This window comes from Rhipicephalus microplus, chromosome X (assembly GCF_043290135.1).
Source record: "Rhipicephalus microplus isolate Deutch F79 chromosome X, USDA_Rmic, whole genome shotgun sequence".
NCBI lineage: Eukaryota > Metazoa > Arthropoda > Arachnida > Ixodida > Ixodidae > Rhipicephalus > Rhipicephalus microplus.
Window position 1 is genome coordinate 309289329 of NC_134710.1, and position 12708 is coordinate 309302036.

At 47.0% G+C, this 12708-nt stretch overlaps 1 protein-coding gene across 1 annotated transcript; it reads right to left on the minus strand.

The window, feature by feature from the left end:
- Positions 1-2075: 2075 nt before the first annotated feature.
- Positions 2076-11158, minus strand: LOC142777210 (uncharacterized). Its single transcript, XM_075881534.1, has 5 exons — positions 10915-11158; positions 8864-9160; positions 5152-5416; positions 4496-5075; positions 2076-2760 (listed from the first exon to the last, which is right to left on the minus strand). Exons 1-4 carry the CDS (start codon positions 10933-10935, stop codon positions 4501-4503), a joined length of 1158 nt encoding a protein of 385 aa, XP_075737649.1. The 5' UTR covers positions 10936-11158; the 3' UTR covers positions 2076-2760; positions 4496-4500.
- Positions 11159-12708: the final 1550 nt, after the last annotated feature.

Consider the following 12708-nt stretch of genomic DNA (forward strand, 5'->3'; position numbering starts at 1 on the left):
CTGCATCAGCGTGCGACACCTCAACAGTAGCTCACAAGGGATGGGGGTGAGGAGGGAATAAAAGGATAGGATTAATGGTATATATATAGAGAGAGAGATGTGCTGGGACAGTGAGCGAGAACATATCGAGGGATAGGAGAGATGGGAAAGATGGAAACATGGTCACAGGTGTCCGAGGACGGGGAACCACTTGCGAGAGCTCTTGTCGGCGTCAGGAGATGGCGTAGAGCAAGTCCAGTCGGTCAGAGCTACGCTGTCGTCGGAGGTCGGCGTCAGGAGATGACGTAGGGCGAGCCCAGTCGGCCAGAGCTACGCTGACGTCGGAGATCGCGAGGGCACAACCGGTCAGCACGGAATCTAGCGAGCGAGTCCGCAAATGGGAGATCGCACCCAGGCAGTTTGCGTGGCAAGCGGATGTTCTAGCACAGCCATACGCCGGCTTGGAGATACAGTGAGAATACGTTTCATGCTTTACAACCACACGCGTCCTGTATACAGGCTTCACAATGCAAGATGTATAGTATCTCAGTAATATTGCGTGGTCCAATCGTGCATTGCCATCGGGCGTCAGATAATTTGATTATCATAACTAGTAATGGTTTAAAGCCGGCCATCCATTACAAAAAAGGCACACACGTTACTACGCGTAGTGGGTACATGAAAGTTCGAAAGCATTTCACGCGCATGATTGCTCGTGGTTTAAAGCATGCTACCTACAGAATGCAGCCATATGCGAAAGCTTTACTGACACGAGTCGCTTTGAACTTAATCGATGTAATGGGAATGGAATGGAAAAAGCTTCATATTTGTGTTGCAGGACGCGCTCTAATCACATTGTAGGAGTCCGCAATTTAAATTTCTCAAGTAACAATAGGTATACTATAAAAAGCGTGCACCAAATGGTTGAGCTACATATTGAGGACAGGATATTGCTATCGCGTTCAATCCTTAAAAGCGGAGCTCAAGGATCTCCGATTTTTTTTGTTCCTTGCGTTCCTGTAGTCCCACTTTGATATGTATGAGCATGAATTATATGTTAAAAAGGGCTATAGAATTGTTTTTGGAGTAGTCTGTTTTCAAAATCAGCGCCTGTATGAACACCATTTGATATCGAACTTCACTTTTCCTTTCAGTCGCATCATATCCTTTCATCCGGCACCATTAAAATTCTTTACAGCGAAATCTGTTATGGGATCACAATGCAGGTTACGTGCGGTGCCATACTTGTTCGCCGCCGGTGTCCGTAACCATTATCGCAAGAAATAATAAGAAAAAAACTCAGTGCATGCAAACACCATAGGATTAGAACCGGAGTCTGCTGTGTGCCAGCCCTGAATTCTACCACTGAGCCACGCCAGCACTTCTAACTCGTCTCAAAACTGGCCTAATAGGCAGCCTTGATGCTGGGAAAGCAATCGTGCTAATATCACTTATAAAACGTTTGAGAACATCAAAGGAACAACCAGGTGTGACACTACGTGAATTGCATAAAGAGTGGGTCATCCAATGATCCAACCCATTCCAAAAGTTTGCTCTTGTTCACCAAGCGCATACCCACTTCAGGCATAATTCTTCATCGTCGTCAGCCACTGCATAAAAATATAGCACAATATTCCTAAGTGTGTAGCGGAACGCTTCCGCGAAGAATGATGAAAGATAGCATTGTGAATGCCAGCCTGCTACACAGACATTATGATTACTCATGGCTTAGTAGGTACCCAACAAGCGTCCTTGTAGCAGTGACTCAAAGAGTGTTAAGAAAGGGCACTGAAAGGCCGCTTTTCGAGCTTTCGCTGTGACAGTGCTGCACGTACCGCGCAGGCCTGGCGTGTTTTTTTTTTTCTTACATCTCTCTCTCTCTTGGCTGTTTGCTGATGTGCTGGCCTTCTCAGCCTGGATGAAGAGTCCCACGAGTTCGCTGCTTGACTTACCTGGCCAAGTAATAATAGGAAAGACCATGCTTTGCGAACCGCGTGGGAAAAGGATAATCACGCAGATAGTTCAACTGTTGGCACCTTTGTGCCACCATAACACAATATTGTATTTTCATGCCGTAAATACAGGTCACGCACGTATTTGTTTTTACATTATTTGAATTTATTTAAATATTTATTGAGTATGCATTTACAACTTTGGAGGTATAGAACGTTTTGTTTTGCCTCTTGTGAATAATGCGTGAGAGAGCCAGTCCTACAGATGCGTTTCCTTTGTTCTGGGTTGCATTCTTGGTCTTATCGACACTCATTTGTCGAGAACATAGCAATTAGGGAATTAAGATTCAGTATGTTCCTCTTCCTGGTTCCTAAAATCATTGGGAAATCTTACAAAAGGTGTGGTGCATCGGTTCGCGCTCTGCTGCTGCATCTTACACACTGGTCGTTATAATGTGGCACAGCTAAACAGGAGTGTGCTTTGAAGGAGCGCTAACATGGACTTCAGGGCTTTGCTAGCTCCCACACTGGGCAGGCATTTGCGTGTCCTTAACCACTGCAGCAGCAGGGTAGTTGCAGGGAGGAGTCAATTCCAATCTCGATTCTCGTCTCACCATTGTAGACGTGTAAGTGTGGAGAGAGATAGATCAGGGTAATCAGTGTTTCCAATTTTTTTTCACTTATGAGAAGAACCAATTTAATTGCAGTCTTCTAGGTTCATTTATTTGCCTCTTAATTTGGTGTGAAGTGACTTTCTGCTTTCTAAAGTGAATTGTTTCCATCGTTTGCGAAATTTTGCAGCCATGGGCCCAGCACTTCGAGCAGTAACCTGCAAAAAGGAATGAGAAACACCTTAGTGTCATACATGGGCAGCACAGCACTCGGGATTGACAATCAGCAGTCCAGATAGCAGAGCAATTGACGCTGATGAGTCTTTGACGACATCGTTTTACCCCATGTGCCTTTTCTTCAAGATAAGAACGGCGTGTTGGTGCCGCTGGAGTGAGACCCCCGCCTTAACCAGGGTACAATACCTAACTGAACTTCTGAAGCAAATGTTGCAGAATCGCCCGACACCACTGTCATTGTCCCGTTATAATCTGTTATTAGAGAACAGTAACAATGGCTGAAGGCTGTGGCGTGGTTTAAAGTTGGTTTCGGTAAGGGTGCGTCTTGATCGGAAACGCCGGGGGCCGGACATGCAAGCGGGATCGAGAGTCATTTTGCACTCTGTGTCTCGTGGCCAAGAAAAAATTCGAGGGGGAGGGGGGGGGGCGTGCTTGGTGTGCTGGAGGCCGTGTGATTACTTCGTGTGCCCAGTGTTGCCTGAGTGTGTCGAAGACGCGTCCAAGCGAGTGAAAATGTGATGAGTTTTGTCCGACTTGAGCGCGTTGCTCATCGTTGCAGTGTTTCAGTGACTGTTCGCGGTTTTCAAAAGATGTGCTCAGGCCGTGACTTCATGCTTGTCAACTTAATTAGTGAGCGGAAGCCCCGCCGCGGTGGTCTAGTGGCTAAGGTACTCGGCTGCTGACCCGCAAGTCGCGGGTTCGATTCCCGGCTGCGGCGGCTGCATTTCCAATGGAGGCGGAAATGTTGTAGGCCCGTGTGCTCAGATTTGGGCGCACGTTAAAGAACCCCAGGTGGTCAAAATTTCCGGAGCCCTCCACTACGGCGTCTCTCATAATCATATGGTGGTTTTGGGACGTTAAACCCTACAAATCAATCAATTAGTGAGCGGAAGTTTACTTGGACATGCATAGAGAGCCGACAAATATACCAAACTTACTTCGTGCAGTTTTCAAGTACACCACTCTTGCAATTATAATTCTCCACCGTCAAGGCTGAACTGCGACTTTCTTTCGCGAAGATGCTCTTTTTTACTCAAAAATGGGAGGTTAAATTATTTTGTTATTCGTGGCACCGTGGTGTAAAATGTGTAATTAATCGAAAATAAGAAATGATCTCGCTGGGTCTAACTTGCCCGTTATTATGGCGTCTGTTCCACGTGTTACGCGATTAATATCACGTAACACGCGAAACAGGCGCAGTAATAACGGGCAAGTTCGACCCGGCGAGACCATATATATATTTATATATAAGCAGGCCCTGTGGCACCTAAAGCACCTTAATGTAGAAAGTTGCAAAAAGTTCTAGAGGCTTTAAGTAGCGCCAATCTCCCCTACGGCGCTTTCCTCTTTCATATCCTCACTGAACAGGTCGAGCCTCCTCTCCCAACTTGTCATATCCTCTCCCGAATGGCAGCAGTGCGGGCAGAGGTGCGAGTATAGTGGCGCCGGATCTCACCACCTACACATCAAGAATGATATGTCATGCTGATAACACGCGCGATGTTCGTGACCTTTCTCGAGTGACGACCCGAGAGGTGAGAGGCGGGAGAGGAGGGTGCACGGCGTGGCTGCTTGGTTAAAAGAAAGACGGTACTTTCAAAAAAGTATCCAGGGGCTTAAGTGGCACCTAGTGTGGTTGCCTCGCGTAATACGAACCCGGCACAACGCCAAAGTCATTTGCAGACTCAGTTGCTGCCCGTGAATTCAAGGACCCACCTGAGTCATTTCTTTCCGGGCGTGTCAGCGTTCCTCTTGACACCCATCTGGAGACATAGCTTATCTAACTCGGCGCTATCGAGCCTCATCAGCTCGTACTCGTTCTCGTCCGTGTCCGAGTCCGGCACAAGAGGTGGCTGCGGGGACGGCTGCGCTTCGTTCTCGATGCCCGCCATGTTGCAGAGGAGGCCCATGAAACTCGGCTGCGCGGGTGAGGTCGGAGGAGCTGGCGGGGGCGTCTTCCTTCTCTTCTTCCTGTTTCCTTTCTTGTCCTTGATCCTCTTGATGAGGTACAACTCCTCAGCGTCCTGGTCATGCTGCGACTTGATGTAGATGCCGGACACGCGGCCCCGCGACGGACTGCGAGACCAACTGCGCGACGGACCACAGGTGCACACGCAGCTGCTGTCCGCGGCCATGTCGTCCAGTCGAGTTGGGCTGGCCGATTTGGTGCGGTCCCTACCAGGGGCCACAGTTGCGGAAAAGGCGGCACCCCATCGCTCAGAGTCGGAGTCGTCGCTGTCGCGCTCGATTCGCAAAATCCGGAGACGACTGCCAGATCGTCTCGTCGTCGACGTGGCTGCACGGGTTGCGAAAAAAACATTGCATTAACCGTGCGCGAAGCGCGTTCTGCACAGAAGTTCAACAATGCTCACCGGGCCCCACCGCATCCTTCCTGGAGCGGGGCCTTCTCGGAGACGGGACCGGCCTTCGGCTGGGTTCCACGTACTCGGAGCCATCGTCGTAGTCATCATCGTATCCACGGTTCCCGCGCCTGCCATCGTAGTCGTCCTCGTCGTAGGCGCGCAGGAGTCTGTGAACCGGAGACCTACGACCGCTCGCCAATCGCCGCTCTTCGGGAGGTGGCGAGGGGGGAGGACTGTACGGTCGACCGTACCAAGGACAGCGTCCGTAATTGCTCTGATCAGTGAATTTAAAAAGATAAATTATTCATTTAGCATAGCAGGGGTGCAGATATTGCAGAGTAACAGCATGGAAACTTGTGCCAAATGTGTACTATATATATGCTGCGCTGTTAAAAACACGTTCTTCAGCCGATTACTAGATCTCTCATGTATACCTGTATATAATATCGAACAGCGCAGCGCAGCGTGTGGGCGTGCATGAGTTCTGAGTTTACTGCAAGTTTGTCACTCCATGTTAAGCCAACGTGCTACGTTTGTTCGTGAGCAATCAATATGCTTCTCGATTTACGTGCCGAGATCACATTTCACTGACAGTAAAATGTGCGATATATAAAACGCTGCTTTCTTTCCGTCACAAATTTTCTCCTCATGCACAAACCATTCATACCCTCTTTATCATGGGGCTTTATCTTTTTTTGGCACGGCATCATTGATCCCTTGCCCACCCTCTTAACTAGAACCTAAATTCCATTTTTTTTTCATACTACAATTTCACTGGCGACCTGTACGTTTTACTACAAAACAAGAAATAAAATTGAAAAAAAGTTCAGCAAGGTCAACACTCGACACTAGTATGCGTGCTCTGGTGAGTGTTACGAGCAGAGAAAACTACCGAAGGCTTGACAAATACATTTCCTTGCGTAAGTGTGATATATTTTATGAAATCACCACACCTGTCTCATAGATGTATAGAAACGATGTGCACGAGCACTCTGTCGGCATTTCTTCTTCCCCCAATCCTCTTCTCTTTAACTGTTGAGCATTATCTTTGGTAAGAGCATAGTCAAATTTATCCCTTCTTTAATACTCTCATTAAATGTAGCGCGAAAAACACGCACACAAAAAAGGGGCCCACGTAAACAGCGCTATCATCTCTGATTTATGTAGGAACACACGCACACATTTATACTCAAGGAACTAAATACGCGATGACAAAAAAAAAAAGTTTGGTGACTGGCAATGAGGAAACCTACCTCGATAGGGTGCAACACTATTGATGACCTCGCTACACGTACATCACCACATCTGTTGATAGAGAACGCCTCGTTAAAGGGACACTAAAGTCAGCTATTAAGTCAACGTTTATTGTTGAAATGGCGGTCCAGAAAGCTCGTAGTGTTACTTTCGTGCCATGGAAGGGCCTATTTTGAAATAAAATCACGCTTTAGTGGTCCGCATCGGGTTAGTGCACTTCAAATTACCCGCCTCAAGAAGCGGACCGACCGTACCGACTCACGCCACTGTTGCAGTGCACAACGTTGTCCGGCTTTACTGCGCTAGTAGCAGTAGACCGAAAGCAGCGGGAGCCACAGCAGCAACAACGGTCATAGATCAATTTCCCGCCTTGACGATAGTTATAGCGCGAGAACAAAACGACGACACAGAGACAAGAAGGACACGAAAGACACGAAAGACACGTACGGTCCTTCTTGTCTCTGTGTCGTCGTTTTGTTCTCGCGCTATAACTATCGTCATGCCATACCAACTAGCCCAAGCTGCCACACTTCTAAGTTCCCGCCTTGGCTTCGAGATCGCAGACGCTTTTGTTTCAACTGCGTCTCGCTAGATGGCACGAAATGGCCAGTGTAACTATGCGAAATTTGAATTTTCCAACCACTCGCGTCATTCCTCATAGTAACGTACGGTGCTTCTTTTTTCCATGCATCAAACAGAAACGAACAAGCAGCATTTTATTCCGTCTCTTGATGCACGGAAGGCTCTTTATTTAGTGCAGTTAAATCGATTACTAGTGATTAATTAGAGGTGGTCCGTCTGATGTCATCGGGATCATTTTAAAAATGTCCTACTGCGGCGCTTGTGTTCTTGTGCATTTACCTAACTTTCCCGGTAAGTAGGGCCCTGTTGTTGGTAATATTGTCATTTTATATGTTGCCATACCTTGAGCTTTCACTCTGACGTAAATTGTTATTTGACATTAGTGTCCCTTTAATTTCTAGCTCCGTCTTTTTTTCTCGAAATCTTGCGAGCACAGTTGCTTCTGTAAAACTACATAGGTAGGCATGCAGCCTCAGTTCCTGCAATTCAGCGAAAAGTTCGAGCATGGTGGTCCACTCAAAGAGGCTGTGTGGTCAAACAATGTACTATTTAAGGAGCGCTTTGTCTGCCCAATATATATCTTTCTCCACAAGACAGGCATGTTGTAGACCACTCTTTTACCGCAGTCAACTAATTTGTCTCGGTGCTTGATGGCGCACCAGTGGTCCTACAGACCTGGTATCGTACCAACCCGCCCTGCAAGACACCTTCCTGAAGTTTAATACCCTCTCCATTTATGTCTTCAATATTTTTTTTTTGAATTCATTGCTATGAATGCTCAAGAGTATGCAGTCTACAAACCTTAAGATGTGGGGATTATCTCCATAACTCTATTTCCTCCCAGTAGTTTTGTCGGAGCACTTTCTTTTAAAGCATGCAGTACATTGGAGATAACGCATTTCCTTGCCTGACTCCTTCCTTTATGGCAGTTCCATTGTTTTTCGCGTGAAAAAGCAAAATATGCCCGGAGTCTGTGTAGCCGTTGGCTAAGACATTTATAGAAGAGGCCACAGCTAACTCTAGCCAGAGTCTAGAAATATGACGGCGCGACTAAATTAATGATGTCGACGACTTCATGAAGTGACTAATTTTTTGTGTGTGTTTTCCTAAATGCTTAATTAGGCAGAGTCGGCTAACTACCTTCTAAAGCGACAAAGCTCAGCAAAATACCATGAAGATAATGTCTGGTTTCCAAGACATCAAACTAGATTGTTGCAAACTTTCTATATAATAAGCATAAGTGCTTTTCGGCTTGGTGCGAGTGCCCGCGAAATACAATACTAGTACTACGTGATGCGCCCTGAGAACAACCCCCCTATTCGATCAAATTGATGTCAACTCTGCATACAAGTGACACATGCAAAAGTATACAACGTCCTAGAAAAGCTTGTGTGCTTCATAAGAAATCTATTCTTGGGTGTTGGACGGCACATGAAAGATAACACATGAGTGCCAGTGTGTTCTCAATTTTGTGTGCCGTCTAAATGTGCGCTGTCATTTATCTTGTACAGTGGCGCGGCCAATGGTTGTATTACAACTTGCCGCATTTCGATTTTACTGACATAGACTCAATTTACGTGAATGAATCACCTATGAAGATTCTTGAATGATTCCCCATTTTAGGTTATTGTAATCGTTAACACTGTTAAGATTAGCTGTCTAGCAGTGAAGCCATGAGGTTTTTGCCATGTGGAAGAACGCATAGTAATGAATATATTTGGATGTGTTTTCAATAAAAATTTTCACCTAAAAGGCGGCGCTCATGTTGTGTCTATCCTTTTCTAGGTCCCCGTTTTGGATCTACCAGCTATGAAATGAATTCTCGTTTCATAAGATACGCGGGCAGGCTATAGACGTAAATATGCAGGGTATGTGGTTCTCTCACCGGATCGGCGACGGTGCGGGGGGCTTCGGCGAATGATGGGGCCGCCATGCAGCAGGGTCGCATGGGCTGTACCGCCATGGGTGGTGGCCCACGACCTCGCATCGGCACCAGGGCACCGTTTGAGTCGACGCGTATCAGCTCGCTTGTGCAGATAGTGCCGCGGCGCTGCTGAAGCCGTGGCGGCAGAGGCTGGCTGACGCTCAGCGAGAGTGCCGACTCGGACTTGCACATCGGAACTGGGGAAGACGGACCAGGTTGCGCCGGGTAAATCACGAAGTTGGCCTGGTAGCCTGCTCTCTGAGGGACGAACAGTAGAGGGGGATTAATTGAGGAAAGCTTATGCTTTAGACACAGTTCCTAATGGAGACAACGTACAATGGCAAGCGATATTGTATTTAGTTTTATAGTAGTAATTGCGTTATAAATTGAAGGAAACAAAAAGTCTACCTGTCGGGACCAAACCGACAAGCTTCGAATTAATGCGTCTTATGCGAGAACAGAGAACAGTCTTATGCGAGTCATAGCGCGAGAACAGAACGATGACAAAGAGACAATTAAGAAGGACACGAGCGCTCGTCTCCTTCTCGTCTCTTTGTCGTCGTTCTGTTCTCGCGCTATAAATATCGTCATGTCATACCAATTAGCCCAAACTGCCACACTCCTATGATGCAGCTACGGCAATGGTCATTTTCCCCTGCAAGTGAACCTCCACTTGTTCGTAAAAACAATTTTAGAGGGTGAATGAGTGGGAATATGTGGCTTTGGTATGTGGGAGCCGTTGATAGCCAATGGGGTCCATATCATGCAACAAAAACTCTCTCGATAGCTTGCAATGAGTGCATCGGCACCCGAGGGTTTCTTTCTCGTCCCCGATAGCCTAAATATAATTTGTGCCCCTTATCAAGAGGAAGCGCACCCTATGACATTAAATAGAGAACTGCGTTAAATGTTAAAGCTGTTCGACCAAGTCAAAGCGCAGTTCTGCCTCGCGTGTCGTAACACATGCGACCTGCACGGTTTCAAGCAGGTATTAAGGAACAGTGTTCAACCATATAAAGAAACAAACTTACATAAAGAGAGGACACTCCCGTAGGGCCCTGCGGCCGAGCTACTGCGCTTCCTTCAGCGTCACGAGTGGCTGGTCAGACCCGATAATGGCTTCATCATAAAGTAACAAAACTTTCTTTCCGATGCTAGGATTTGAACCCCTACCCTCACGGTTCGAAAGCGAGTGTCTTTACTACTATAGGCTACACACCATTTTTTTTCCTTATTACTATAGGCTACACACCAATGCTTCCACCTTGGGAATACCTGTACAATACATCTAAACCACATGAATGCGCACCCTTTGTGCAAAACAAATGCAGAAAGACAACACTTTCTAGTCATACTTTACTGATTTTGTGGTAAAGCATTAAACATCCTCAGCGGGACAGGATGTATACAGCGAATATGGAAAATTGCACAAATCAATAAAGTTTCTTCTTTGCAAAAATTTGATGCCAAACTTGGGTTTTCATTGTCCTTCTGAGGCGGCTATTACATGCCTTCACAAAACAGTGAAACCGAGCATGGGTACGCCGTTTAGCAATTGGTCAAACCTCTTCTTGTTCGGCCGCGAAAAGGCTCACATGGCCACTCTTTATATAGTATATTTCTCTATGGTCCAACTACTCTATAGTATACGTTATGACAGTACCACCATGCGAAATTGTGATCTTGCGCATCTGGGCAGACATTCGCTCAAGTCATACGTTTCTGGCTAATTTCGCAGCCCCGCCACGGTGGTCTAGTGGCTAAGCCGAGTACCTTAAATAGGTTACCGCGGTGGTCTAGTGGCTAAGATACTCGGCTTAGCCGAGTACCTTAGCCACTAGACCACCGCGGTTTGTCTGTCTGTCTAGACAGACAGACAGACAAGTCAACGTGCCTATTCGCCAAGAAACGCTTCGCATGCGGAGTTGCATATCGCGCCGCGCACGGTTTTACTTCTATAAGTGAAACCGCATGACATCTGTGCATCGCTCACAAACGTGTGCGCTCCTCACCTGTCGCTGACCTTCCGCCATGTCTACGTTGTTCTTGCGGCCAGCTCAGTTGACGCGGGCGCAGGCAAACAGTGTGGTCGTCGTCAATTTCGGGGCAAGCACGGTGTGGCGCGAATCATGCTTGACCATGGTCGATTTTGGTGGCTAGCCGAACGTAATCTCTCGGGCCTCGATACGGCCAGCGCCGCCGACGGCTTCGCGAGCTTGGCTCCTCGTCCTTCTCTTCCTTCACCGTCTTGGGCAGCTGGCCACGCCCAGTTGGTTGGTTGTTCATCAGAGAGCTGGCGCAACCCACCATGGGGCATCGGCCATGGAACGGACAGTGCCTCTATTGTGAAATGGAATTGATTTACCAGCCGGATTATTTAGATAAGGATGTTTAAACAAAGAACCAATTGGTAAACGATAGATTAAAAATAAAATAATTAGCTTCTTCTCAACCAAATTTCACTCATTTTCTTTTTTTTCTCCAGTAAATAAGTGTTAAACGTAGAAGCACGAAAATCGCCCAACCGAACTTCACTCATTTTTTTCCCAGTAATTAGGTGTTAAAAGTAGAAGCAGAAAAAAATGCCCAACCGAATTTCACTCATCTTCTTTTTTTTGTCCAGTAATTAAGTGTTAATTGTAGAAGCAGAAAAAAATTTGCCCAACTGAATTTCACTCATTTCCTTTTTTTTCTCCAGTAATTAAGTGTTGAAAGTAGAAGCAGGAAAAAATTGCCCAGCCAAATTTTACTCATTTTCTTTTATTTCTCCAGTAAGTTTTTTTCTCCAAAAGAAGAACAAGAAGAAGAAGAAGAAGAAGAAGAAGAAGAAGAAGAAGAAGAAGAAGAAGAAGAAGAAGAAGAAGAAGAAGAAGAAGAAGAAGAAGAAGAAGAAGAAGAAGAAGAAGAAGAAGAAGAAGAAGAAGAAGACATGGAGGAATGAAAAAAATTCAGGAGAGGTCCTGACGTCCCTCGTTGTGAAGCCGTGGTGAAGCGGAAGTCGGCCGTATTGACTGGGCAAATTCTCCTCTCTTGTTTACATATGAATGCGAAGCAGAAGGTGCGACTCCCTCTCCGGCTCGGAAAGCACGTGGGCTGCGCAGCGCGTGTGTCGTGACGATCCGAAACTAATGGAACTGGGCTCATCACTCAGAGCCAGCGGGACACCTTCAGCGAAATCGCTTCGTCCGAGTAATAACAGGGAGTAACAGCTCGCCGACAACGAAGCAACTACGAGAGAACGCGCGCTAGATGCCCTGACAACGGCGAGTGTTTTCACGTCATTAATTCAGCAACTGTACAGACAACACGATCGGTCGTGCGCCCTCTACGGTTGCATTCCGCCACGCGGCCGACGCAACGCCCGGCCACTGTGCCCGTGTTCCGCGTGAAACTCACCGGCGTCAGCATTCTGCCACCATGGTGACTTTGAGCACGGTGCAAGTGACATATGAACGCGGTTGCTGTTACGTTGAGATTACACGCAATGCTGGGGGAAAGTATACGAAGCGGGACAGAAAAGGTGTTTTAATACGCACATGTAAGTTTTTTCTGTACACATACCGAACACGAAACTACATATGTGCTCATGGTCCTCATTGCGTCTTGCTGGGCACAACAGCTTCGTCCGTTGCCACTAGCAGGAGCACTGCCCAACCGTCACTGACCTAAAAGGCGTTCGTCGTTGTTCGGCTTCGTCATGGTGCCCAACGCAATTTCGCTGAACACTAACTGCTTCATCCGCGTCATCCGCCGCACGACACATGGATATATGTGCTCGTTCTACACTCTGTTGAGGCCCCGTGACT